At 33.3% G+C, this 25,802-nt stretch overlaps 2 protein-coding genes across 2 annotated transcripts; one reads left to right on the top strand and one right to left on the bottom strand.

Moving 5' to 3' along the window:
• Positions 1 to 180: 180 nt before the first annotated feature.
• On the bottom strand, positions 181 to 16,847 carry LOC115971073 (RNA exonuclease 4-like). Its single transcript, XM_031090756.1, has 7 exons — positions 16,781 to 16,847; positions 5,854 to 6,020; positions 5,642 to 5,772; positions 5,332 to 5,555; positions 4,915 to 5,121; positions 526 to 606; positions 181 to 406 (listed from the first exon to the last, which is right to left on the bottom strand). Exons 1-7 carry the CDS (start codon positions 16,816 to 16,818, stop codon positions 181 to 183), a joined length of 1,074 nt encoding a protein of 357 aa, XP_030946616.1. The 5' UTR covers positions 16,819 to 16,847.
• Positions 16,848 to 17,434: 587 nt separating this feature from the next.
• Positions 17,435 to 22,385, top strand: LOC115971063. Its single transcript, XM_031090745.1, has 4 exons — positions 17,435 to 17,477; positions 20,063 to 20,265; positions 21,669 to 21,875; positions 21,948 to 22,385. The coding sequence occupies exons 1-4, from the start codon at positions 17,435 to 17,437 to the stop codon at positions 22,383 to 22,385; spliced, it is 891 nt and encodes a 296-aa protein (XP_030946605.1).
• The last annotated feature ends 3,417 nt before the right edge of the window (positions 22,386 to 25,802 follow it).

Below are 25,802 nucleotides of genomic sequence, written 5' to 3'. Positions count from 1 at the left end.
AACATCATTTTCAAGCCAAAAAAAAATCATCCATGTTGTACCATGGCATACATAGGAGTAATATCTAATTGAAAAGATACGTTCCCATTTTATTGTTATTTCTACCAATAGTACATTAATTGGATAAGAAGTTTGCAATTGTCTTGCACACTTAATTAGGTATGCAACACCTTTCAAGCACTAAACTTGAGAGTCCAAGCACCAACAGTAGAAATCAGACCTTGAAATTTCCAATAGTTGTTCTGGGGTCATCTTTTCAAGTTCGCTTTGCCTCCATAATGCAAAATTGTTTTGATTTTGTGGATACTCCCCTTTTTTGTGAACTTGGGATCTCATTCTTTTGTAAAGCCTCATTGATGCAACACAGTCCTCATAAGGGTCTTCACTGCCAGCTTGAATGTCATACCTAAATACTGAAGCTTCTTTACTTCCTCAAGGTATATCTATATATATATATATATTGAAAATGAATAACAAAGAATGAAAAAGAGAAAAATAAAATAAAATCTCATGCAGGTTACTTACCCAAGATATGTTTTTGCTAAGTATTTAAGGGAGTTGCTGAGCTTGTTTGTTTGCATCAGTGGAGGATATTTTGCTGTATCCCTGTGGTCACATATTTTTCATTGTACATCTCAAATGAAATACTCCTAGTATCTTAACATATATGGTGTTAAATATTAGTATTGATACACTATGTTGAATATGATAGTATGGATGCGGAAGCGAAAGCATAAAGTATAGAACACAGTAACACACGAGAGTTACGTGGTTCAGCCTAACAGCTTACATCCATGGAGGAAACCCTAAATGGCTACATCAATAATATATTAGAGTGTAGTACAAATCCTGTGTTACAATAAATCATAACATATGTATATATAGTAGACTAAACCCTAGACTAATAAACTTCTAGTACAAGTAGGAGACTTGGCTTACACACAAAGTAGAATTAGGTTTAGACCTATGCTAATGGGCTAATATATCTTTAACACCCCTTCTCAAACTCAAGATGGAAGCTTGATGAAATCTTGAGATTTGATAAGGTTGGCTTGACTATAAAGGAGAGTTTTGACGGCAACAGTAGGAAGCTAAAGAAGATGAATGCAGTGAAAAAAGAAAACACCAAGGAAGGCAAAGATTGCTCTTAAATATACCATAAGGACAGAAAACCATGGCCACAGAAAGGTGGCTCTGATACCATGTTAAATATTAGTATTGATATACTATGTTGAATATGCTAGTATGGATGCAGAAGAGAAAACATAAAGTATAGAACACAGTAACACACGAGAGTTACGTGGTTCAGCCTAATGACCTGCATCCACGGAGGAAACCCAAAGGGTTACATGAATAATATATTTGAGTGTAATACAAATCTTGTGTTACAATGAATCATAACATGTGTATATATAGTAGACTAAATCCTAGATTAATAGACTTCTAGTACAAGTAGGAGACTTGACTTGCACACAAAGTAGGCTTAGGCTTAGGCCTAGGCCTAGGCCTATACTAATGGACTAATATATCTCTAACATATGGAGATGAATATGATGTGCATGAAATATATAAAATAAAGTATTCTCATATCTACATATTTAGCATTACTTTCATGTTATTTTGTGACAGATTATCTATTATTTTTGTCTTATAGGTGACAAAGGAATTACATGCTAATAGGCTTTATTTGAGGTAGAATAATGGTCAATTAAGTCAAGCCAATTTGAGAGATCCAGCCCAAGCATGAAGTGAAGCAAGCAAAGATATAAGAAAAGAATAAAAGCAGGCTGGGCAAGGCCAACAAGGTGTGAAGGAAAGAAAAAGAAAAATAAGAAGAGTGGGACTAATGTTAATCTGACGTGGAGAAGAAAAGTAGAGAAAAAAGAAATTGAACTTGTTTTCGTTGTTGATATACAGATGGGCTTGACGCGGGCCACTTGATTTGTTCACCAAAACACGTACCTGAGAGTTCTTGCAATGGGCTACGTTGGGATTTTATTAATAAGGCTTTAGGTTAGCCGCATGTGATGGATTATAAAGGAGCAAATCAAAGCAATGTTAAGAAGGCTAGTCCGAATTGTATTAGGAGTGAATTCTCTTATATAATGCTTTAGGTTAGTTTGTTTAAGGAGGATGGCAATGGCTGAATGTATAGAGCTGCAGCTACCTTTTTGGGTTTTTTCCATGACAGATAGTTTTATTTATTTGTCTAATTCAATGCTTGGTATTTTATTTTTGTGTTTTATTTCAATTACTATGAGAAGCTAGATTTTTAAAGGTTGAGGATGAAATCTTGTTAAAAATTATCAGGTTTTATTTATGTGATTTGATCTTTCTCAAAACGGTTGTTCTTTAATTGTTTAAATTATTCTTGCTTTATCTCAATTGACTAAGGTAGGATTCTAAATATGAGTTCAATAATGTTTCTCTCATGATTTAGGATTTATCTTAATTAATTGAATGATTGGTTTATTATTTTTTGATTTTAAAATTGGATATCTTTTGTGATTTGTTTGTCAATGGATACAATTAACCGTGAATATCTTGTAATTGTGGTTCTTTTAATCCTAAGAATCTCTTTATACGAAAAAAAAAGCATTGAACTGCTCGAATTGCGACCCAACCTTATAGTTCTAAGATCCATGGCTGGTTTTCATGGTTCCTTTTTGTTTCGGCCAATATCAGCCAAAATTGAAAATTCCACCAGCAACATTTTGGATTTTATTTTTATTTTTCATATTTGGAATCAAATGGTTTGAGAGAAGAAAGCACAAATCCAAGTTGAACAAACGAAGAACTTATCCCTCACAGCAGGTAGCATTTATGTTGTGGGTCACTTGAACGCCCCTTCTTCTTTCTTCTTCTTTGTTTCATCCTCACCTCCACATTTCTCTATTGTTCTTCTCAAGTTTTTGGCTAATTTCCCTTTTGCTATTTTTGTTTTTTCAAATTTCTTTTGCATTGACTTTTAGAATGTGTTTGGTAGAATGGATTTTAGGGAGGATGGAAAAAAAAAAAGAAAAAAAAAAAAGAAGAGAAAAACAAGGAGGGGAAACTTTTGAAGGGTGTTTGGTTGGGAAGGAGGGAGGAAGGGAAAATGTGTGGTGGGGCCCAAATGTTTTCTCCCTAGACCCACTAGAAAACTGAGGGGAAGAAAATCACTCAACTAGGTTGACCAAACTGCCCATGTGCATAGTGCACATGGGCATTGTTCTTGCACCTTCTCCTTTTTTTTTTTACTTGCATTGTGAATACACAATTATTTTGGCTAAAAAAGTATGTTACTTTTTTGTTTGCAAATACACAATTTTTTTGCTAAAAAAATGTGTAGCTTTTTTATTTTATTAAATGGGGACATAATTGTAAATTTATAGAAACTTCACTTTTCTATCTTCTCATTTTTCTTTTCAACCAAACAAATAAGTTTTCTATCTTTCCACTTTTCCATCCTTGCAACCAAATACAAATAGGAGAAAATTAAATCTTTTCTATCTTTTCCTCATTTTCTATCTTTCCACTTTTCCACTTCTCCAACCAAACAGATCATTAGTTTTATTAGCCCAAGCATGTGACTAGCATTCAAAACGACAATGGAGAGTTAGAAAATTGAAGGGTAGGAGTGGATGGTGTCAGAATATACTTCCTTTTAATTTTGTGCCCTTCCACCATGTGATAATGATATGTCTATATCATGTTCTCTCTTTTTCTTTTTGTGAGCGTGGTCTTCTTTTCTACTTTTTTTTTTCTTCCCATTATTTTTGGCTTCATACTATAATTATTGTAGGGATGATGACCCAAAATAGTATATTGGGCCTTGTGCTTTGTTCGAGGAGGAGCAAATAGGTGTTAATTGTTCCCAATTAAAGTCTCAAAGGTGAGGAACAAGTGAAAAGTTGTCTGAGGAGGAACTCCTCCTAGGATATGATGAATATAGTTCACAATATGTACTTCATCAGTTAGCGTAATCTTTCAAGAAATTCTAATGATAGAGACATGCCTCATGAACATACGAGAAGGAAGGGAATCTAAAAATATCTAAGGGAAAGCAGCCACCACCGCATTAAATGCACTGTAGCTACTTTTCTAGCCACATTTATGTGGAGAAGACCTCTAAGCAGTACTATCTTGGTTACCACAACTCACAGAAAATCAGAGGGGATGTCTGATGGGATAGGTACTCAAGTAAGGGCTTGGATGATCAATAGGTGTATGGTGAAGATGGTCCAAAGGAGGATATATAATGGTGAAAGACTTTTTATGGAAGGGGGATAAAAAAAAATAGAGAGAGAACACTGTAGCAATCTAAATTATCTCTGTATTCAATTGTGATCAATATATATAATTGTGACATTCTCGGATTAAAAGTCCATTGATATCAATAACTCTTATTTGTGCTTGATTGTCATTTAATTCAATACTAGCCGTTATTCAATTCATTAGGGCTTAGTTCTTTGACTCACTCTCTATAAATTTATTGTATTGGACTCATTGGGCCAAGATCCCATATACTTTGGGTTTGAGCCACAAATCGGGACCCTACAATTATAATATTCTAAAAAATGTAGTTGTCATCATTATTATTATTGGTTGAAATATCTTAATGAATTATATGGATTTTGACCAATAATATATAAATAAATATATTTTCATATAAAAAGAAATATATCTCTCTATATTTAATGGGACAGTTTTAGTTAATTTTTTATGTACTAATTTAATATATTTATTCATATTTTAATTTATTATGACGTATAACGGTCCAAGGTATTTTTATAATCTTTTTTCTTTTAAAATATTTTTTTATCAGTTACTAGTATTCTTAGCTATGGAGTGTTTAGACAAAGCTGAACTGTTGATGATACTATATATAGAACTATCAAAACTTTGTTACTTTCCCTGAAGAGCTTTAATTACCTCATCATTGTTGCTGGGTAATTTATTTGTAGGAGGCTAAGGTCACAATCCAAAGTATGACCCACAAGAATACTGGCTTTTCCATCAGTAGGTCTAAGCTTCCGCATTGGCTCTCTATTGTAGAGGAGGTCTTGAATCTTCCTCTGCGCTTGGCTCAGCGGCAATGCCTCCCTTAAGTATTCTGCTCGAATGCCCGTTGTTTGATACCTATAAGTTATTCAAAAAATGTAAATTATAGTGTTATATATATATGTGTGTGTGTGTGAGAGAGAGAGAGAGAGAGACTGACCCAGATTTAACCATTGAGAATCCATAGCTCATCCAAAAAATGTGGACTACGGTTTTATTTGTTGCTGGTAAATATATATATATGGTTTGAAATCAGGAGAAGCTTGGTGGAGACGTATCCATATATACCTATAGTTTGTGGCTGGAGTTGGTGGCTTGACATAAGTATGGTAGATTATGCTTTCATATTCATCAATGAGGCAGACCCTTGCACAGAGATCTAGGGAGCCATCACTGCCACCACCACCAACCATTTTGCAAGCGAGTGCAACTACTTGTGGCCCTCTTATTTGAACATTATCGATAGTCAAATTATCAAAAATGTTCAAGTTAGCCAATTGAGCAAGCACACCCTAGAACAAACAAAAAGGACAAAAAGATTTATATTCAACTCGATCAGCATCAGAAATACTTGATTTTAGTGCTAGTTGAAAGATACAGTATTTACACTGGGGAGTTGGCAAATTTCTTGGTGCAACCTGAGTGCATCTGGGTTATTGAGGATAACTAGGCAGAATTTGCATCCTTGATTGCTGAAAATTCTTTTGCATGCTTCTTTTGGCAGTGGGCCTGTTAGAGGAGAGAAATTATCACAAGCTGTCTTTAATGGAATCAAGCAGTTTGAAGTTTAAAAGAAAAATTGCAGATTACCAATAAGATGTTCCCTTAGAGATTCAAAAGATCTGCAATGTTTTTTGCAAATTCTGCATGTGGGTTCATGAACTGAATGATATGAGGTTCTCATGTGCTCCACAAAGTGCTCCATTTTGACGAATTGCTTAAAGCATGCAGCACACTTGTTCCTTCTTGTGATTATCCTTGTGTTTAAGTTAATACACTTTCAGCAACATCATTTTAATTAGTAAAACAATAAATGAAGTTTAAGTAATTAATCAATCTACTCTACTTTATTTTTTGAGGGGAGTTAGTGAACAAGCATAAGTATAAAAACGCATAGTTACGTTGGCCATTGTTTTATGCATTGCATGGAAAACATCATTTGTTGTATACTTCAAGAAATAAAACAAAAAGCAATTCTTTTTTTTTTGGTTCCGAAGTGTTAGGGTTCTACAGTAACTAGCTAGCTACTCTACACCAATTCCAATTCTCCATCATCAACAACCTATTCCACTAGACCCAACATATTTTGTTCACAGAGCCTAGTTTACAATATATTTTTAAAAACTTTATGCGGCAGTGTGAGGATGGCTATGTTGAGCCTCAAGAAGCAAATTTGAGTGAAGTCAAGAAGTATGAATGGCAGCCGTACAAAGAACGTACGTGATGACTTTCTATTTCTTCAGTAAGGAATTTCCGAAGCGATGTTCCCACATATTATTGATGCCTTCAAAGCCAAAGATGCACGGGAAATTTTGAAGAATAAATTTCTAGGCAACAAAGTTAACGAGCAATTGAGCATTGAACTTCAATCTCTCTAATGAGAATTGGAGAATGCCAAAATGAAGGAGATAGAAGATATGGGATATGATATTTCAAGAATTATGGAAGTTGTAAGTCAAATGCGTTCATATGATGAATGTATTACTAATCGAAACAGATTGTTGCGAAAGTTTGTTGCATCAAGGTATGTTTTCTCAACAGAAGTTTCTTGGAATTAGAACGAAAAGAAATTGCAGAGATTACCTCTAATTTCTAAAGCAGATCAAGAAGATTCATATATAACACCAATCAAGAGAAGAATATGAAAGAAATTTCACTGTTGCAATCACTTAAAGAGTAGAACCATCATTTCCCCAGATCATCTTCATTAGTGCTCCTCCAAGAAGATGCATAACACCAATCAAGAGAAGACAATGAAAGAATTTTCATTGTTGCAATCACCTTAAAGAAGAGAACCATCATCCCCCCAGGTCATCTTCATTAGAGCTCCTCCAAGAAAGTTTAGAAGCTTTTGAGACATCTATGAATGTACAATTTTTCAGTTATTGAACCAGATGATTTTGAAGAAGCAGACTGTTTTGGGTGAAAGCCGTGAAAGAGGAAATGAAAATGATTGATAATAATAAGAAACGGAAGTTAGTTGACAAGCCTCATGGGAGATGTTAAGGACATATTTTTATGTAATTGACATATCCTTTGACAAAACGTGCTTTTCTTGCATTTGGGTAAATCTAAGAAGGTTTAAGATGATCATTGCGGTTAAATTGAAGGTATAAAGATTACTCAATAACTGCTTAAGAAAAGTGCAATCTGCAGGTCTTGATACCTTCTTGACAAAAGCTTGATCTGTTGAGATTCATTAAAGCTCAACACATGTCTCGATCTATCGAGCTTACGGGATTCAGACTATAGCAAGCAATGTTTTTATTTTGAAAGACTATTTGTTTTTGAATTTGTATAATCCTTATAGGACTAAGAAAACTCAAGGTTTGTGGGTTTGTATCATTCTTATTGACTAGAAAAATCCAAGGTTTGTGTAAACCTACTTGAAATAGGAGAGCCCATTAAGCACCTATTTAAAGGAGGCGGAAAAAGAAAAACCTAACCCTAGAGAGTTTTATAAGGTTTTCTTTTTAAAACTCTAGTCTCCTCCTATAGAAGAAAGAGTTCTTACTACATTTCTTGTATGCCTTTAGGGTTCTGTAAACAAGCAAAATCTCTTGCACCAATATTGAAGATCTTATTGGTGTTTCTATGTGAAACTGCTGCAAATAAACTACAACAATCAAAGGGTTGTTGTGGAGTTAGTCACGTATTATGATCTATGCATCATCGGTTAGTCACGTACTGGATTCGTGCATTAAGCAGAGAGATTGCCGCTACATCACAAGTCCAATTGGGAATTGATGTAAGGGTTCAACTGTAGGTTGGTATTAAGTACTGAGATTCCTTTTACTGGTAACCGCTTGTTTTGATAATAGTAGATTCCTGGGAGTGGTGACCTTAAATTCACCCGGTGGGGTTTTGCCTCGGTGGTTTTCCCCATTCGTAAACAAATCACATGTGTCAAATTTATTTTCCACTGCATTCAACTTAGTTGGCGATTTGTTTGTGCTACCACGCTTATAGCATGTAATTAAATCTAATTAATTCACTTGGTTAATTAATTGATTAATTTACCAAAGGGGTCAATACATTCTTGACCTATCAAGTGGTATCAGAGCGGAAACTTTTGACTGTGTGATCCATTGACCCTCGTTGTCATGGAAACTTTTGATTGTTTTAATTTGCATGATCTTGTGTTGAATGATGATGATGATATTCAAGATGCCTATTGTAAGTTTTATAATTTTTGATTGAGATCTCTTAAAAGCTCTACAAAATTAAAAGCTAAATTTAAAAAGGTCAAGCTTGAAAAAGATGATTTAATTGCAAAATTGGATGAAGCCAATAATTTGAATGAGAATTTTTAAAATCAAATTTCATCTTAGGTGAAGAAAAATTAAGAGTATGGAAGAGCAACTAGTTGAATTTAAAACTGAAGTTGAAAAATTAACTAGTGCCAAACTTGTTGTTGAGCCTAACTCAAAAGAAAAAGATTTTTATATTCCTCCATTTTAAAGGAATAATGAAGAGTTGAAGGCTAATATTGCTAGGATAGACAAAGGTAAAAATTCTAGTGTTAATGCTAAAATTTCTAAACCTATGTCTAAAACTCCGAAGAATAAAAATTCTGATTTTGTCCCTACTTGTCATCATTCTCATATTATTGGTCATATTAGGCCAAATTGTCCTAAATTATGGTCTTTGTCAACCTCTAAAGTTAGACCTCCTTCTAGAAAGTATAGTAGTTCAAAAACTACTTATGTTTGTCACCATTGTGGTATTTTTGGTCATACTCATCCTAATTGTTTCAAGTTGTTTCCTCATAAACGAGTGTCAAATAGGTCTCATCATTTGTCTAAAGGCTCTGTATCTATTCTTGGTGAGTTATTAAAAACTTTGACCTTTTTGACTTAATTTAAGGGGAATTCTAATTCCTCTGTCCTTTAGTAGTCATACTAGGACATGCGCATTTTCATCTTCACGGCCAAGGACTCGTACTGTGTGGGTGATAAAGGATCCTAAGACTTAATTATCTTTCTTTTTGTCCTCTGTTTTAATTCTTTCTATCTAAAGTAGGACTCTCCTTGCTTGATTTCTTATCTACCTTTGGAATCATGCTTTCATATATATGCATCTTGTTTTATGCTTTCCTTTTAAGTTTGTTTAACATGTTTTTGTTTATTTGTTTTTAGTTTTGCTTTATTTTGTTTTTCATAAAAATAAAAAATAAAAATTGAAAAATCAGAAAAATACAAAAATTGTGTGTGTTTTGTGTATATTGGTATTTGTGTACATTACATGGCCATTGAAATAAAATTTTCTAAACTTTGTATCTTTTGTAGTTTAAATGAGTATCCTAATACACAACTAAGTAAGTGAGCTTTGTGGCTCGTGTTTGTGATGAGTACGATTAAGTAATCTCTTATACTTAACACTCATATCACTCTTTTTGACAGGAAGGGCTAAAAAATCCTAAGAGAAATGCATAAATAACCATCTCACCACTAAAGCCTGCCAATCATATATATCATCTGTGTGTTTTGACATAGCAAAATTGTGATGTTTGTGGACTAACATAATTGGGTATTTTTTCTTTCTCTTTCATATGCCCATGCATGATATGCTCAAAAAGAAAAAATATGCAAATAATATAAAAGCAAAAAAAATCAAAATGCTTTTAAATATGCTTGCAAGCGTGTTTCTAGAAGATGTAGGAATTATAGGATGTACCTCAAAAGGTGATAGTCCCCATCAAGCAGTTATGATTGTGTGTGAGTTAAAATTGATTTTCTTATATCTCAAATCGTCATAACTTGAGACACTTATACACTCTTGTAATGTTATCACACACAACACGCATATTCTTTGCTACTTTTGATACATGTGCAGGTACAATGTGATTTGGCCATCACAAGGAATACATATGTTAATGTATGCTCACTAAATTGTCTTAACTTGTTTTTGAAATATAAAATTGGTTAGACTTATTTAGTGTGCGTGTGTGTTTTGAATCATGAATGCTTTGCATTTTCTTGTTAAGAGATGTTTTTGAGAGCTTAACATGTTGATTGGATCTATGTTTGAGTAGCTTGCTTGTTTGCATTCATCTCTTTGTATTTTTCCTCTCTTTGAAAAACTCCTTTTCTTCAAGCTCGATAGCTTATTAGTAGGTCCTCGATAGATTCGCATCTATTGAGCCCCTTTGTCTTCTTTTCTTGATAGATCTTATTGCATACTCGATCCATCGAGCTTTCTGGACTGTGTCTCGATAGCTTCTTGATAGTTTCTTCGATCCATTGAGAAAATTTTTGTTTGGCCGATAGATTTTCGACAGATTCTTGATCCATCGAGGTTTCTAGGCTTCTTCTTGACACATCCTTGACAGATACTTCGATCTATCGAAATCCTTTTGCTGTTGATACCTATCTCTTCCTTCTTTCTTCTCTCTTGCATTTCATGCATTTTGACCTAGGTTTTCATTCTTTTTAGGGAAATATTTGTTTTGTTTTTTTTTTTTTAATTGTTTTTGTCTTTGTTTTTTGTGTCTTGCTAAAATTTTTGGGATGGGTGCTATTTATTTGATCTTATATGCTCATGCATTGCATTCTATGGTCATTATAACATTGCCATGCATTGTTCTATCTTTTCTTTCTTTCCTGAACCTCTTCCTGCTGTGCTTCTGTTTTCTTTTTCTTGTAAGTCTATGGTTCCTTGCTCTCCTCGTTCCCTCTATGTCTGTTTTTTTCTGTCTTCGGTCAAGTCTTTTGGCTTTTTATGCCCTTTGACAATCATGTCAAAAAGGGGGAGAAATTTGAGAATTAAATGTCATTCCTCAGGGGGAGTAATAGACTTAGGGGGAGAACTTCATGTTAAAAGGAAGAAAGTTTTTTTATGTAACTAACTTAGGGGGAGGGTTAGTTTGGTACACTTTGATATTGATATATTTTTTGTGTTGTGTATCTTTTGGTTTGTAACCATTTACATACATATATTTGATGATGATGATATATGTGTTTCACTCTTTATCTCACATGTGTTGTTTTTTCGCTCTTTATACACATGTTTCTTATTTATTTAACTTATCATTATTTTCCACATGGTAGGTTGATGTGTTTTGTTTAGTGCTTTTCAGGAAAGACAAGTTAAAGCCAAGTCAAGATTTCAAACCTTCTTCTTACAGCAACTTCCAAGGTTCAGATCTTTTAGACTAGACTTATTTATTTTGTAATTTTGAGTAGAATGTATTTTAAGACATTCAATGTATTCTTGTGGTTTTGTCACGGATTGCCAAAGGGGGAGATTATCAAGGACATATTTTTATGTAATTGACATATCCTTTGAGAAAATACACTTTACTTGTATTTGAGTAAATCTAAGAAGGTTCAAGATGATCATTACAAGTGGTTAAATTAAAGACATGAAGATTACTCAAAAACTGCTCAAGAAAAGTGCAATCTACAGGTCTCGATACCTCCTCGACAGAAGCTCGATTTGTCGAGATTCATTAAAGCTCGATACATGTCTCGATCTATTGAACTTACGGGATTCAGACTATGGTCAGCAACGTTTTTATTCTAAAAGGCTATTTGTTTATAGGTTTGTATAATTCTTATAGGACTAAGAAAACCCAAGGTTTGTGGGTTTGTATAATCCTTATTGGACTAGGAAAGCCCAAGGTTTGTATAAACCTATTTGGAATAGGAGAGCCTATTAAGCTCCTATTTAAAGGAGGTGGAAAAAGAAAAATCTAACCCTAGAGAGTTTCATAAGGTTTTCTTTTTGAAACCCTAGCCTCCTTTTACAGAAGAAAGAATTATTACTGCGTTTCTTGTATGCCTTTGGGTTCTGTAATCAAGCAAAGTCTCTTGTACCAGCATTGAAGATCTTATTAGTATTTCTATGTGAAGCTGCTACAAATCAACTACAACAATCAAAGGGTTGCTGTGGAGTTAGTCATGTATTAAGATCCGTGCATCATTGATTAGTCATGTATTGGGATTCGTGCATTGAGCGGAGAGATTGCCACTACATCACAATTGGGTATTGGGGTAAGGATTCAACTGTAGGTTGGTATTAGGTACTGAGATTCCTTTTACTTGTAACCGCTTGTTTTAATAATAGTGGATTTTCAGGAGTGGTAACCTTAAATTCATCTGGTGAGGTTTTGTCTCGATAGTTTTTCCTATTCATAAACAAATCACTTGTGTCAAATTTATTTTCTGCTGCATTTAACTTAATTGGTGATTTGTTTGTGCTACCACGCCTATTGCATGTAATTGAATCTAATTAATTCACTTGGCTAATTAATTGATTAATTTACCAAATGGGTCAATACATTCTTGGCCAATCAATAGAGACATCATTGGAGTACATTGGATTTACAAAGCATAGCTCAACCTTGATGCATGGATCCATGCATGCAGAAGCACAAGGCAAGATTCACTTTCACTATACATGCACCTGTTGCTTTAATTGGCTGCACAAAAGAATTGATTCTTTTTACATAAAAGTGAAAGTGAGGTTGCATTGTATGTGAAGACTAGAGGTACTTCAGATTTCTTAATTTGGTGCAGAGTGATGACACTTTTTTGGGCAGATTCCTTCGTTTGGTCCTTGCCCGAATTAGGGTTTTGTGGGCACTTTCACTTAAAAAGAAATGCTTGGATTTTGACAGTAAATGCATTAAGGGGGAATGTTGAAGTTAACATATTTTCAGCTAGCTTAAGTTAGTAAAGTAATAAATGAAGTTTAAGTAACTATTTAATTAACTCTACTTTATTGTTGTGAACAAGCACCAGTATAAAAAATGCATAGTTGGCAATTGTTTTTGCATGGAAGACAAAGATTTATAGCTAGTTTTCTTCAAGAAATAAAACTAAAAACGTTTTTCTTCCTAAGTGCTTGAGCTCTGTTGTAGCTACTCATAACTATTCTTTTCTCCATCCTCAGATCAAACTGCTATTTCACTAAATCCCAACATTTGCGTCAATCATCATGTATTTAAAAGATTTATATTTGAGTTACATCTTAATCCATGGTGTAAAAACCCTAATTTTTAAAAGTAGCTAAAAAAGAAGAGGTTTAAAGTTTTAAGGTCAGTAGCTAAAACAAACATTGACTAAAAAAATTTAAAGAAATTTAAACAACATTCAAAAGTGAATATACAATTTTATAAGGAAAACATAAAATATTATATAATAAATCAATATATAATCTCTAATTTATTGAAAAACAAAAACAAGCACAAATAAAAACCTAGGACAGAGTTATCCAATTCTCCAATTAGTTTCATCAACCTTGTAACCAATTAAACCTATCCCTGTATTCAAACTAGTCAATATTTGTAGCTAAACACTAGTCCAACTCTACTATATTCCCCTCTATTTTCCCCTTCCATTGAAACTTGCCTTTAGACATGGTCATCTTGCAACATGCTTAGAATGATCAATAAAATTAATGACAGTTGGAACCATAGTTGTCAAAATGTGAATCGTATCATGAATTGATTTTTTATTTTTATTTTTATTTTATTTTTTGTATCGTGTATTATATTATGTCATGTATTTTAAGAAAATAAATACCTAATAAAACCTATAAAAAAAATTATGGGTATGCATATATAAAATGTATATTCATTATAAATTTGAAATATATTCAACTAATAACTAATTTAATCATCACTTATATAATAAGATTTAACAAATTTGACTAAATAAATCAAATTAACATATATTTATAATATACACATTCAAATGGATTAAACTCTCATAAAAAAAAATTAAAAAAATGACTAACTCAAAAGTAATAATACATGACAGATGAGACAAAATAATAATTTCTATTCATGATACTCATCATAATGCATAATCAACTCCGTTGAAGTCAATATTATCATCATTTTGAAAAACTATTTATTTATTGACATTTTCTTCTTCATCATCAATATTTACTATCTCTTTTTGTTCTTATATTTTAATAATTTTTTATTTAGATTTCTTCTTGGTGTTCTAGTTTCTTGTAATACTTATAACAATACTAACAAAGATAAAGTAACTATATTGTCATTTGATACCTTTGATTTTAACAATATATATAATTATATTGTAATTTTTTTCTTTATGCATAGTAAAGTGTCAAAGTGTGTACTCCAAAGTTCGTTGGGGAAAAAAAAAAAAAAACTCATAGGCATATATTTTATTAGGCTCAACTAAGTAGCTTAATAATTTTTTATTAAAACAAATCAAAAAATTTGTTGGACCGGTCATTTTGACTACAATTTTAAAGATTTTTAGCTTATTTTATTTTATTTTTTTTGGGTTTATATAGGTTTTAAAATCTAGACAGGTGGTCAATTCACATTTAATTTACTCAGTTCAAGCTATTCTATCCACTAGGTGTAACTTTAAATAATGTTACACCACCTAATAACTATTTATTAAATTTGTATTTTGGAAATCTCACTGTTGAGTTATGTGTTCTTAACATGCAGTTAAATTTTATGCCAATCGAATGTTATTACCATTTGATCAATAAATTTGTATTTTATGCATAATTTTAATTACAAGTACTTAAAAATTTGATTGATGACATAGTTAATGAGATCAATAATTATTTCATCTATAAAAGTTTTAAATTTCAAGGTCTTGTATTTTAAAGTTATACATAAAAGAAGACTTTATGGATTGAATGTCAAATAATTTTTAACTAGAACAAAGTTTAGTATGCATGGTAAAAACATAGAAAACATATTTATCCTACATAACAATTCAAATTATTTCTTGACTTGCAAAGTCAATAATCTTTATCCTATATAAAAATTAATATTTTTTATTTTTATTCAGATATTTTTTTTCTTTAGTTAAAAAAATAAAATAAAAACCCACTTGCCACAATAATATTATTATTAGTAATTTATCAACAAAACAAAGTCACAACAATATATATATATATATATATATATTACAATTATTTATAAACTTATATATTTTGTATATTTATAAATTATAGATATAATCAATGAACTTGTAAAAGGTTCAAAAGCCAAGAACATTTGAAAACTCTTAAAAATTATAAGTCTTTTACCCAATCATTCACCAGCCCAAAAAGTCTAGTAGGAATTAAAATTTAAAAGCTTAGCCCAAAGAAATAAAATACTATTACATTCTTTTTAAGATAACTTTATGAAATATGAATATAAGGTAGTATATGATCAGGCCACCCAAAAAAAAAAAAAAAAAAAAAAAAAAAAAAAAAAAAAAAGAAAGAAAGAGAAACAATCAAGTGGACGTGGCTTTATGTTGGCCAAAAGAACCATAATGAGTTGTAGCCATCTTTGCCACAATATCCAAGGTGCTTTTGTTAACCATCATTTTACAAAATAGAGAGAAGGCATGCCCTAAAGTCTGAAGGTTGTGAAGTTAGGAAAAAAAATAGAAGAAGAAGAAAGCAGCAAAGATGCAACCGGCTAGAGAAGAAGATGATGGTGGTGATGCTGCACTAAAGGATTGTTTTACTAAGGATTTGTCATTTTCAATTGTTTTGTTGGTATGTTTTTCTAGACTGAATTTGTGATTGTCTAAAGGTTTTTCTAATCATCCAGGTTTATGAATTGTTTTGTTGGTTTTTCTAATGGATTTTCTTGATATTTTTGGGGCAATATAGCAAAGGGATGGTTTGATTAAACTTAAAAAAACAATTATCTTAAATAAAAAAAGTTTAAAAACTTGACTTAAAAGAAAACCATTACCACCCAATGCCCACTGGTGAGTGCAACTCTTTTCTTAGTATTTCTCCATGTTCTTCTTCTATTCCTTATTTTACACTTTATATACATTACATAAAAATATAATAAATTATTCTTAATTTGATACAGATATATAATATATCATATAATCAAAATAATGTAATTTTTATTGGTTATTTGATTAATTCAGTGATTGTTTGTCTAAATTTCTGCAATCTTTAACCTATTAGTAATTTTGTAATTAATTATTAAACATACTAGGTTTTTAATAATTGGATAATTATAATAGGTAGATGTCTCCATGAGATATCATCCAGTTAAGTTACAAAGTTCTAGATTATTATACTCAATTAATAGATTGTAATTTATATTCTAAAAAAAGTAGTAATTTAATTAGAAAATCTAGGGCATGAGTAAGTAAAAAACTTTTTTTTTTCTTTTTTTTTTATGAAAAGTAAAAAACTATTGAGTTATAAAACAGTATTAAACTTGTATTGTACGTTGAATTGTGTTTATTAACGTTGAATTGTGTTTATTAACGCTATTCTATGTAGTATGGATATAATTCATAGTATAAAAGGAGAACAATTTTTATATTTTCTTCCCCCCAAAGATAAATGGCTCCACCACTGATTTTATAGGGCAATTATCATGTACAACAAGCAGCAAATGGTTTAAGAGTTCAGATAACTAACAATAATCAAATACCGAAAAGGAATTCTCCACAAACTACAAAGAGACCTATTAATTGAGTAATTAACATTTTTACATTAAGTTATTGAAACTGGATCTAGTGTGTGTGATTAGAGAGAGAGAGAGAGGGAGAACCTTGTCTCTGATGACGACTGATCATTTCTGTTGTCCATGAAAGTTGAAAAGCAGTTCTGATTTTTTTTTTTTTTTTTTTTAAGAGAGAAAGAGTAATATGAGGACCTTGGAAGAAGAAGGTGGGTTGAGGAAGCTATTTATAGTACTAGATGGATAAAGAGAATGGATTCCAAATTTTATTTTTTTATTTTTTATTTTTGAGAAAGAAAGGATTCTAAATTGACTAATAATGTTAGCTGAATTTTTTTTTTTTTTTTTTTTGGGTAATTCTTACCTAGCCTCGCAGCAGTGCTCCAGGCTCTCACACAGGGGTGGACCCCACACGTGAGAATCGGAGCACCGCTCCAAGACTAAATTCCATTGTCCTAATACAAAACATTTTTTATGACCCAAAAGATTCGGACCCATTGGAAAATCAACTAGAATAATTTTCTGGCTACGCGTCTTTTTTTATCCCTCTCTCCTTTATATTGCGAGTAGCTTTAATTCGAACATTTCTCCAAAGATGCCTTTTGCACTCTTTGTATGGTTCCAGTTTTCATCAAAATAGATTATGAGATCTGCACCATGGAATACTTGAAAAAGTTCTTATCGTTTTCCATAATGTGACAGAAAGAGAGATTTGAACGTGTGAGCATTTATGAACTTATGTAAATGGAGGATCAATGGTATACTGGTATATCTATGAACTTTGGAGGTATTTCAAGTCGGTTTTCTTTTCAAAATCATGTTTTCAAGCAATAACTTCTTGACTTTTATTGACCCTATATATTTTCATTACCTTCAGGCTTAACCACATTCTTTGACCAAAATCCTAAAGCATTAGGGTTCCGTGCTCCTGTTTCTTCATTGGAAACATTACCATTGTAATACAATGCGTTTAGTAAGGTCTATGTAACCTTTTGTGGTGGAGTATATAAATTCTTGCCGCTGTAAGTTATAACACATGTACGGTGAGTAAACAGAAACTGGGTATGACTCCCATGTATAGGGCCAATTTATGAACATTTTAAGACGTGTCTTACACTTGTGGTGTCTAGAGGAATGCTAGGCTTGTCATACCCATGTTATAAATTATAACACAATGAGTAAACTGCAATAGAGTACGACTCCCATGTATAAGGCCAACTTATGATCATTTTTAGACATGTGTCATGTCCTTATAGTATCCAGAGAAATACTAAATGTGTCATACTCATGTGGTGATCGAATAAAGTAATTAATACTAGACGCAAGCCAAACCACAAAAATTAAGGGCTTGGCCTCATATCATAGTACATTAACAAATAAAGTCTAGAAGATTCATTATTTTAAAAAAATCTAGGGCTTTTTTGCCACAATTTTTATGTGGCATATTGCTCCATGAACCTTCTAGTATACCTTAAATTATCAAAATCAAATGTTGAGGTCCACTATTTTTTGGTTGGAAGAAAAGTTTGTTTAGAGATGTACAACGCGAGATGCTTGAGAGGGGACCATTTATATTCTAGGATATCCAATGATCACTATTCAGAGAATGATGTTCACCCTAGCAGTCTAGATCTGCTCCATTCATGCACCTTTAATCTGAGATCTCCATTTATGAACCTTTGATTTGAGATCTCCTTTCATGCACCTTTGATCTGCTCCATGCATGCACCCTACATCTACTCCATGCATGCATCTTAGAGTGGGCCTCAATGCACTTTTTTTTTTTTTTTTTTTTTGAGAAGAACTTGATAGGCCAAGAATATATTGACTCTTTTGGTAAATTAATCAATTAATTAGCCAAGTTAATTAATTAAATTCAATTACATGCAATAAGCGTGGTAGCACAAATAAATCACCAAATAACTAAATGTAGTGAAAATTAAATTTGACATAGGTGATTTGTTTATGAATGGGGAAAACCACCGAGGCAAAATCCCACCAGATGAATTTAAGGTCGCCACACTGGAGAATCTACTACTATTAAAACAAGCGGTTATAAGTAAAAGGAATTTCAGTACCTAATAGCAACCTATAGTTGAACCCTTACCCCAATACTCAATTGAACTTGTAATGTAGTGACAATCTCTCCTTTCAATGCACGGCTTCCAGTACGTGACTAACCAATCGATGCACGGATCCAAGTACGTGACTAACACACCAACTTTGAGAAAGATATTGGCTGCAAAGTTCTTTAATTCATCTAGACGATGAAGATCAAGAAGCTTATTGGTTACAAAAACCTTGGTGAAAAGACGCAGTAGCTTCTACAAAGAATATGATAAACTAGGGCAAATTGTCTTCGGTCACAATATACATGCATAATAACTTTGCATCAAGTTGCATAACCTTGCATCATGTTTGACGGCCCTTAAAATAATCCTTATATATGTCTAAGGTTATGAGAAAAGAAACCCTACACAAATAACTTGGATATGCGTGAAAAACAGATCTGGAAATCTAAATTTCGTAATTCTCGATAGATACTGCTTCTGTCAACCAGCTGTCGAGATTCCTTATTAGATCTCAATAGATATTATCTGTCGAGTTTTAATGAATAACACTTCTTCACTTGTTTCTTGGACAGACTTGCATGGTTTCCATACTAGACTTGAACTCTTATTCCTTAAAGTATTAAACCCATCATAGATCTACCCAATTACAAGTAAAGTGCGTTCTGTCAAAAGATTAGCTAATTTACAATAACATATGTTCTAACAAGTTCCACATATGTCATAATAGAACTTCAATGCACTTTCTTCTTTTTTTGAGAAAAAGCCTCAATGCACTTGAAAGTACAGTTTAGACCCTTTTATTTTATTTTAGCTAATTTTTACCTTTATTTATAGTACTTTCAGCAAAAAATTTTCAGTTTCAACAAAATAAGTAAATCCCAAATAAACTCTTAATGTGCGTTTGACATTGGCTTAAAAACCCAGTTTTTTTTACTATTTAGCTTATTTTTGTTACTATTCATGGGTCCCAATATATTATTTTCGCTATTTTTTAACTTTATCTACAATATTTTCACCAAAAAGTTTTCAATTTCAGCTAAATAAGTTATTTCCAAATAGACTTTTAGAATTAGGTCTTGTGGGGGTGTCAATAATCAACCTAAACAATTGTTAAACTTGTGGCCTTTTTGTGTCTAACGCTGTGTTTAAATTGATTTCCATTTCTAAAACAAAAGGTTGGTGAAATTGCTCATGATATTTATTTGTGCATTACCTGCCAATCTAATTGCATTTTTCTATTCAACGTGTAATGATTACTCGTAATATGTCAAAGACTAATTTTTGTTGTACACAAAAACAGGGCAGATTGATAAGGCAGTCAAGGCAGTGAAAAAGGACGGGCATGTTGTGACAATAGTAGGCCCTGTAATTCCACCAGCAACTATGTTTGTGCTCACTTCTAAAGGGTCTATCTTGGAGAAACTGAAACCTTACCTGGAAAGTGGGAAGGTGAAACCAGTGATTGACCCCAAAAGCCCGTTTCCATTTTCAAAGACTGTTGAAGTATTTTCCTATCTTAACACCAACAGAGCCACTGGAAAAGTGGTCGTATATCCAATCCCATGAGAAATAACATCTAGTTTCAGCAATATATGTAACCAATATATCCTTGCTTATGCATTAGGTATCATGTAATAAAGGGCGTGGACATATATTGCTACATGTTTGAGATGTTGTACTTTGCATTCCTACTGTATGTGTTGGATTTTAGTTGGAAATGAAAAAAGAGGAGTATATGAACAAGAAGTAATTTATTTAGAAAGATCACTTATGAAGTTGAAGTATGGTGTTTGTTTGGGTCCAACAAAGTACCTCCTAGTGCATTTTACTTCGACCAAAACATAAAGCGGCACTCAAAACCTTTACATTCCCTTTCCTACAAGCAAGCAAAACCTTTACACAGAGTAGTGGCAGTGTTTTTTTGTTTTGTTTTGTTTTTATTTTATTATTTTTATAATAAACTTTAATCATTATTGAATGCTACAAAAACTAACAAGAATAGCAATCTACCTTACAAACATTCGCTAAGGCAACTGGCAGACTGTGATTATGAAAGTAGAAAGATTTAAAAGAAAGGAGACACAATCTAGCTGCTTTATGAGCAGCAATGTTCCTATTAACCCAACGGAAAGAACAAGAACTCTTTCAAATTTAATATATTGCAAACGATATTGCTAATGGACCAATCGGTAATGGATTCAGCAGAGAGAGATCAAAGTGGGCTTTAGCATCGCCTTTGAAAATGATATAGTTCCAATTCTCCATTCTTACAAGCTGCATAGCCCATAAAATAGCAGTTTCTTCTACTAGAATAGGGGAGCAAGCTGTGTGCAATTTTGCCAGACCTTGAGGACTTCACCTTTGTCATTGAGAGCTATGGCAGCTAGAGCAGTGGCTTTGTCTGAAATGATAGCGTCTGTATTGAATTTAATCCATCCTGTGGGAGGGGGGATCCATTTGTGTTGGACAACAGTGTTTGTGGATGGCATTAGAATTAATTTGTAATTTTAATAAAGAAATTTATAGATAATGGCTATTAGTATTTCATGTCTGTTGGTGTTCTGTGTTTCTAAGGGTCAGTTACTTGTATCTAGAAGTCTAGAAGGCTCTTTCAAGTATAAATAAGTGCTATTGTATTGGTTTATGCAGATCAGAAAAATCTGCCTAGCATTGTGTAGGAGTAGCAGCTCTGCATCACAAAAATAAAAAACCTAGTAATCCATTGCTATTTATCAATAAAAATTCCGCATATGCCAAAAAATTTTGGTATCAGAGATAGCCTATTCAACCTATTCAGCCTATACAGCACCTGATTTTTCTTTGTTCACCCAACTTTAAACCTCTCTTTAGTTAATCTTCATGATGCCAAATCTAGAGATGTCTTGTTTTCTTATTCAGCAAACCAGGTTCCTATTTTCAATGGAGAACACTATGACTACTGGAGCTCTCAATTGATGACCATTTTCATTTCCCAAGATCTATGGGATTTGATTGAAGATGGTTTCCAAGACCCACCTAGAACTAGGAATTCTTCCTGGACTGATGAAAATCAAAAGGAGTACAAGGAGAAATTGAAGATAAATGCTATTGCCTTGAGGATCATTCATCATGGGGTAAGCAAGTCTATCTATCCTAGAATCTTTGGTGTTAAAAAGGAAAAAGATGCATGAGAGATTCTGCAAAAGGAGTTTCAAGGCTCAAATAAAGCAATCTCCGTTAAGCTTCAAAATTTGTGGAGAGACTTTGATAATTTGACAATGAAAGAAACTGAATCTGTCAAAGATTTCAATTCAAGAGTTGCTAAGATTGTTAATCAAATCAAGAGCTATGGAGATACTATTCAAGAGCAGAAACTTGTTGAGAAGATACTCCGGAGTTTGCCTCAAAAATTTGATCATGTAGCAGCAGCAATAGAAGAATCCAAAGATCTATCAGTTCTTACCATGTATGAATTGATGGGGTTTCTTGAAGCACATGAAGGAAGATTGAGCAGATTTTCAAGCCAGCCATTGGAGCAAGCATTTCAATCAAAGCTGAATGTTTCTCATAGTGAATTTTCCAAAGAAGAACAAGGGAAAAGAGGAGGCAATTACCAAAAGAAGGGTCAGTATGGAAAAGGCTGAGGCAACTTCAAAGAAGGGCAGAAAAGAGGACGAGGAAGGAATGGAGAAAAATACTAGCAAAAACCAGGTACCTCTAGTGGTCAATGTTTTATTTGCAAGAAACCTGGTCATGAGTCAAGGGAATGTCGTTTCAGATGCACTAGATGCAAAATTCCTAATCACTCTAAAAGAGATTGCTGGTACCAAGATAAACAAGAGAAAAATGATGCCAATTTCGTAAAAGATAGTCAAGAAAATCAGTTATTTTATTCTTGCTTGAATGCTTTACATGAAACACAAGATACATGGTTTCTGGATAGTGGATGCAGTAGTCATATGACAATGAATTCCAAGTCTTTTGTGGAACTTGATCGGAGCTATACTTCTGTAGTAAAGCTTGGAGATGGGAAGCTAAAGAAAGTTGAAGGAAAAGGAACCATTGCTGTCCACACTAAAGAAGGTAACCAAAAATTTATTCATGATGTTCTTTATGTGCCAAGCTTATCACAAAACCTTCTTAGTGTTGGTCAATTGCTTAGAAAAGGTTATTCTTTATACTTTGATGATGGTGTGTGTACTGTGTATGATAAGAAAAACAAGTTGACAGTGGCAAAGTTTGGAATGTCACAAAATAATGTTTTGCCTCTTAGCATGCCATTACATGAGAAAATTGCTTTGAAAAGTGAGGCTGTTGATGAGTCTCATCTTTGGCATCTAAGATATGGCCATTTGAACTATCAAGGCCTTCAATTGCTGAAGCAAAGAAATATGGTGGTTGGTCTTCCTTCAATTCAGAAAAATGACAACGTTTGTGAAGGCTGTATATATGGCAAGATGCACCGTCTTCCATTTCCAAAGATAGCCTGGAGAGCTCGTGCTCCTTTAGAGCTTGTGCATGTAGACATATGTGGGCCAACTAGAACTCCATCACTGAGCAACAAAAGATATTTTCTTTTGTTTGTTGATGATTATACAAGGATGATGTGGATTTATTTTCTTGATCAAAAGTCAGAAGCATTCTCGTTTTTTCTTCAGTTTAAAGCTCTTGTTGAAAGGCAAAGTGGTCATCAAATGAAGACCTTGAGAATTGACCGTGGTGGGGAGTTTATCTATAAGCCATTTATGCAATATTGTAAAGAAAATGGCATTCAAAGGCAGCTCACAATTCAAAGAACTCCTCAACAAAACGAAGTAGCTGAACAGAAGAATTGAACAATTGAAAAAATGGCTAGAAGCATGCTCAAGGGCAAGGGATTACCCAACATGCTATGGGCAGAAGCTGTCAACACAGCAGCATATATTCTCAATCGCTCTCCAACAAAAGCAATTAGAGACAAGACTTAATTTGAAGCCTGGCATAAGCAAAAACCTATGGTGAATTAGCTTAAAGTCTTTGGCTGCATAGGATATGCTCATACTCCCTCACAAGAAAGAGAGAAGTTTGATGAAAAGGGGGAAAAGTATATCTTCATTGGCTATAATGATGAGTCTAAGGGATTTCGCCTTTTGAATCCCAAGACAAACAAGCTGGTGATTACAAGAGATGTTATTTTTGATGAGTTGGCAGTATGGCAATGGGAAGAAAATGTCTAAGAAAGCAAAAACTTGGAAGTTCCTGCTTCTCTTGATTTTCAAGACAAGTCTAATTCACTTCTAAGCATGAATTCTGAAGAAGCCCCAAGAGCAACATCATCTCCAACTAGATCTTCAAGCACTATCTTGCCAAATGCAAATACTTATGATTCAGATAGCCCTCCAAGGAAGTTTCGCTCATTGTCAGATATATATCAATCTTGTGAATTTGCATTATATGCTAGTGAGCCACAAACCTTTGAAGATGCTACAAAGGAGAATGTGTGGGCAAAAGCCATGGATGAAGAAATTGTTAGCATTAAGAAGAATCAGACATGGGAGCTTGTGGACTTGCCTAATGGAAGAGATGTGATTGTCTTAAAATGGATTTTCAAAACTAAGTACAATGAAGATGGCTCAATTCAAAAGCATAAGGTACGTTTGGTTGCAAAAGGCTATTCGCAACAACCTAGAGTAGATTTCCATGAAACATTTGCACTCATTGTTCACATGGAAACTATTAGAACTTTCTTAGCTGTTGCTGCACAAATGGAGCTTGAAGTATTTCAGCTTGATGTTAAGTTAGCATTTTTAAATGGTGACTAAGAAGAAGAAGTGTACGTAGAGCAACCGAAGGGATACATGAAGAAAGGCAAAGAAGACAAAGTCTATCGATTTTGAAAGGCATTGTATGGCCTAAAGCAAGCTCCAAGAGCTTGGAATAGCAAAATTGACGGCTACTTTCGCCAAAATGGTTTTCAAAGGAGCATATGTGAGCCATCGCTTTATGTCAAGCGTGAAGGTACTAGAGATTTTCTAGTAATTTGCTTATATGTTGATGATTTGATCTATATGGGCACAAATAGGAAGATGGTTGAGGATTTTAAAAAGGCCATGATGAAAAAATTTGAGATGACTGATTTGGGTTTGATGAAATACTTTCTTGGTTTTCAAGTGCGACAGTCTACAGGTGAAGTTTTTATTTGCCAAGAAAAGTACATTGAAGATTTGCTTAAAAAAATTCACATGGTAGCATGTAAACCAGTGTCCACACCTATGTCTTCTAATGAGAAATTGCAGCAAGAAGACGCAGTGGAAAAGGCAGATGCAAAGACATATTGAAGCCTTGTTGATTCTTTGATTTATCTCACAAATACAAGGCCAGATATTGTTCATTCAGTCAGCCTTATATCAAGGTTCATGAATCAGCCTAGCAAGCTACATTATGTAGTAGCAAAAAGAATTCTTCGCTACCTGCAAGGCACCAAGAAGCTAGGCATTTTGTACAAAAAGGAGAATGGCAACAATCTTGTTGGTTTCACTGACAGTGATTGGGCTGGATCACTTGATGACAGAAAAAGCACGTGTGGCTACATCTTTTGCTTGGAATCAAAGTGATTGCTTAGAGTTCAAAGAAGCAAAAGACAGTTGCCTTATCTTCAGCAAAAGCTGAATATATTGCAGCAACTAATGCAGCATGTGAAGCTATTTGGCTAAGGAGATTACTTTCAGATTTGCAACAAAAAATTGAAGAACCTACTGCTATTTAGCTAAGAATCCTTTTTTTCATGCAAGGACAAAGCACATTGAGCTTAGGCACCATTTTATTCGAGACTTGGTTGGTGAAGGTGAAATCCAACTGCAATTTGTCAGTACCAATGATCAGCCAATAGATGTTCTCACCAAAGCAGCTACAGTTGACAGAATGGAGTGGTTCAAGAAGCAATTAAAGATTACAAATTAAGAGGGGGTGTTAGAATTAATTTGTAATTTTAATAAAGAAATTTCTAGATGATCGATGGCTGTTAGTATTTCAGGTTTGTTGGTGTTCTATGTTCCTAAGGGTCAGTTACTTGTATCTAGAAG

The sequence above is a fragment of the Quercus lobata genome, chromosome 2 (genome assembly GCF_001633185.2).
Source record: "Quercus lobata isolate SW786 chromosome 2, ValleyOak3.0 Primary Assembly, whole genome shotgun sequence".
Classification (NCBI taxonomy): domain Eukaryota; kingdom Viridiplantae; phylum Streptophyta; class Magnoliopsida; order Fagales; family Fagaceae; genus Quercus; species Quercus lobata.
The sequence above is the reverse complement of the archived record's forward strand: the minus strand, read 5'-3'. Positions and strand labels throughout refer to the sequence as shown.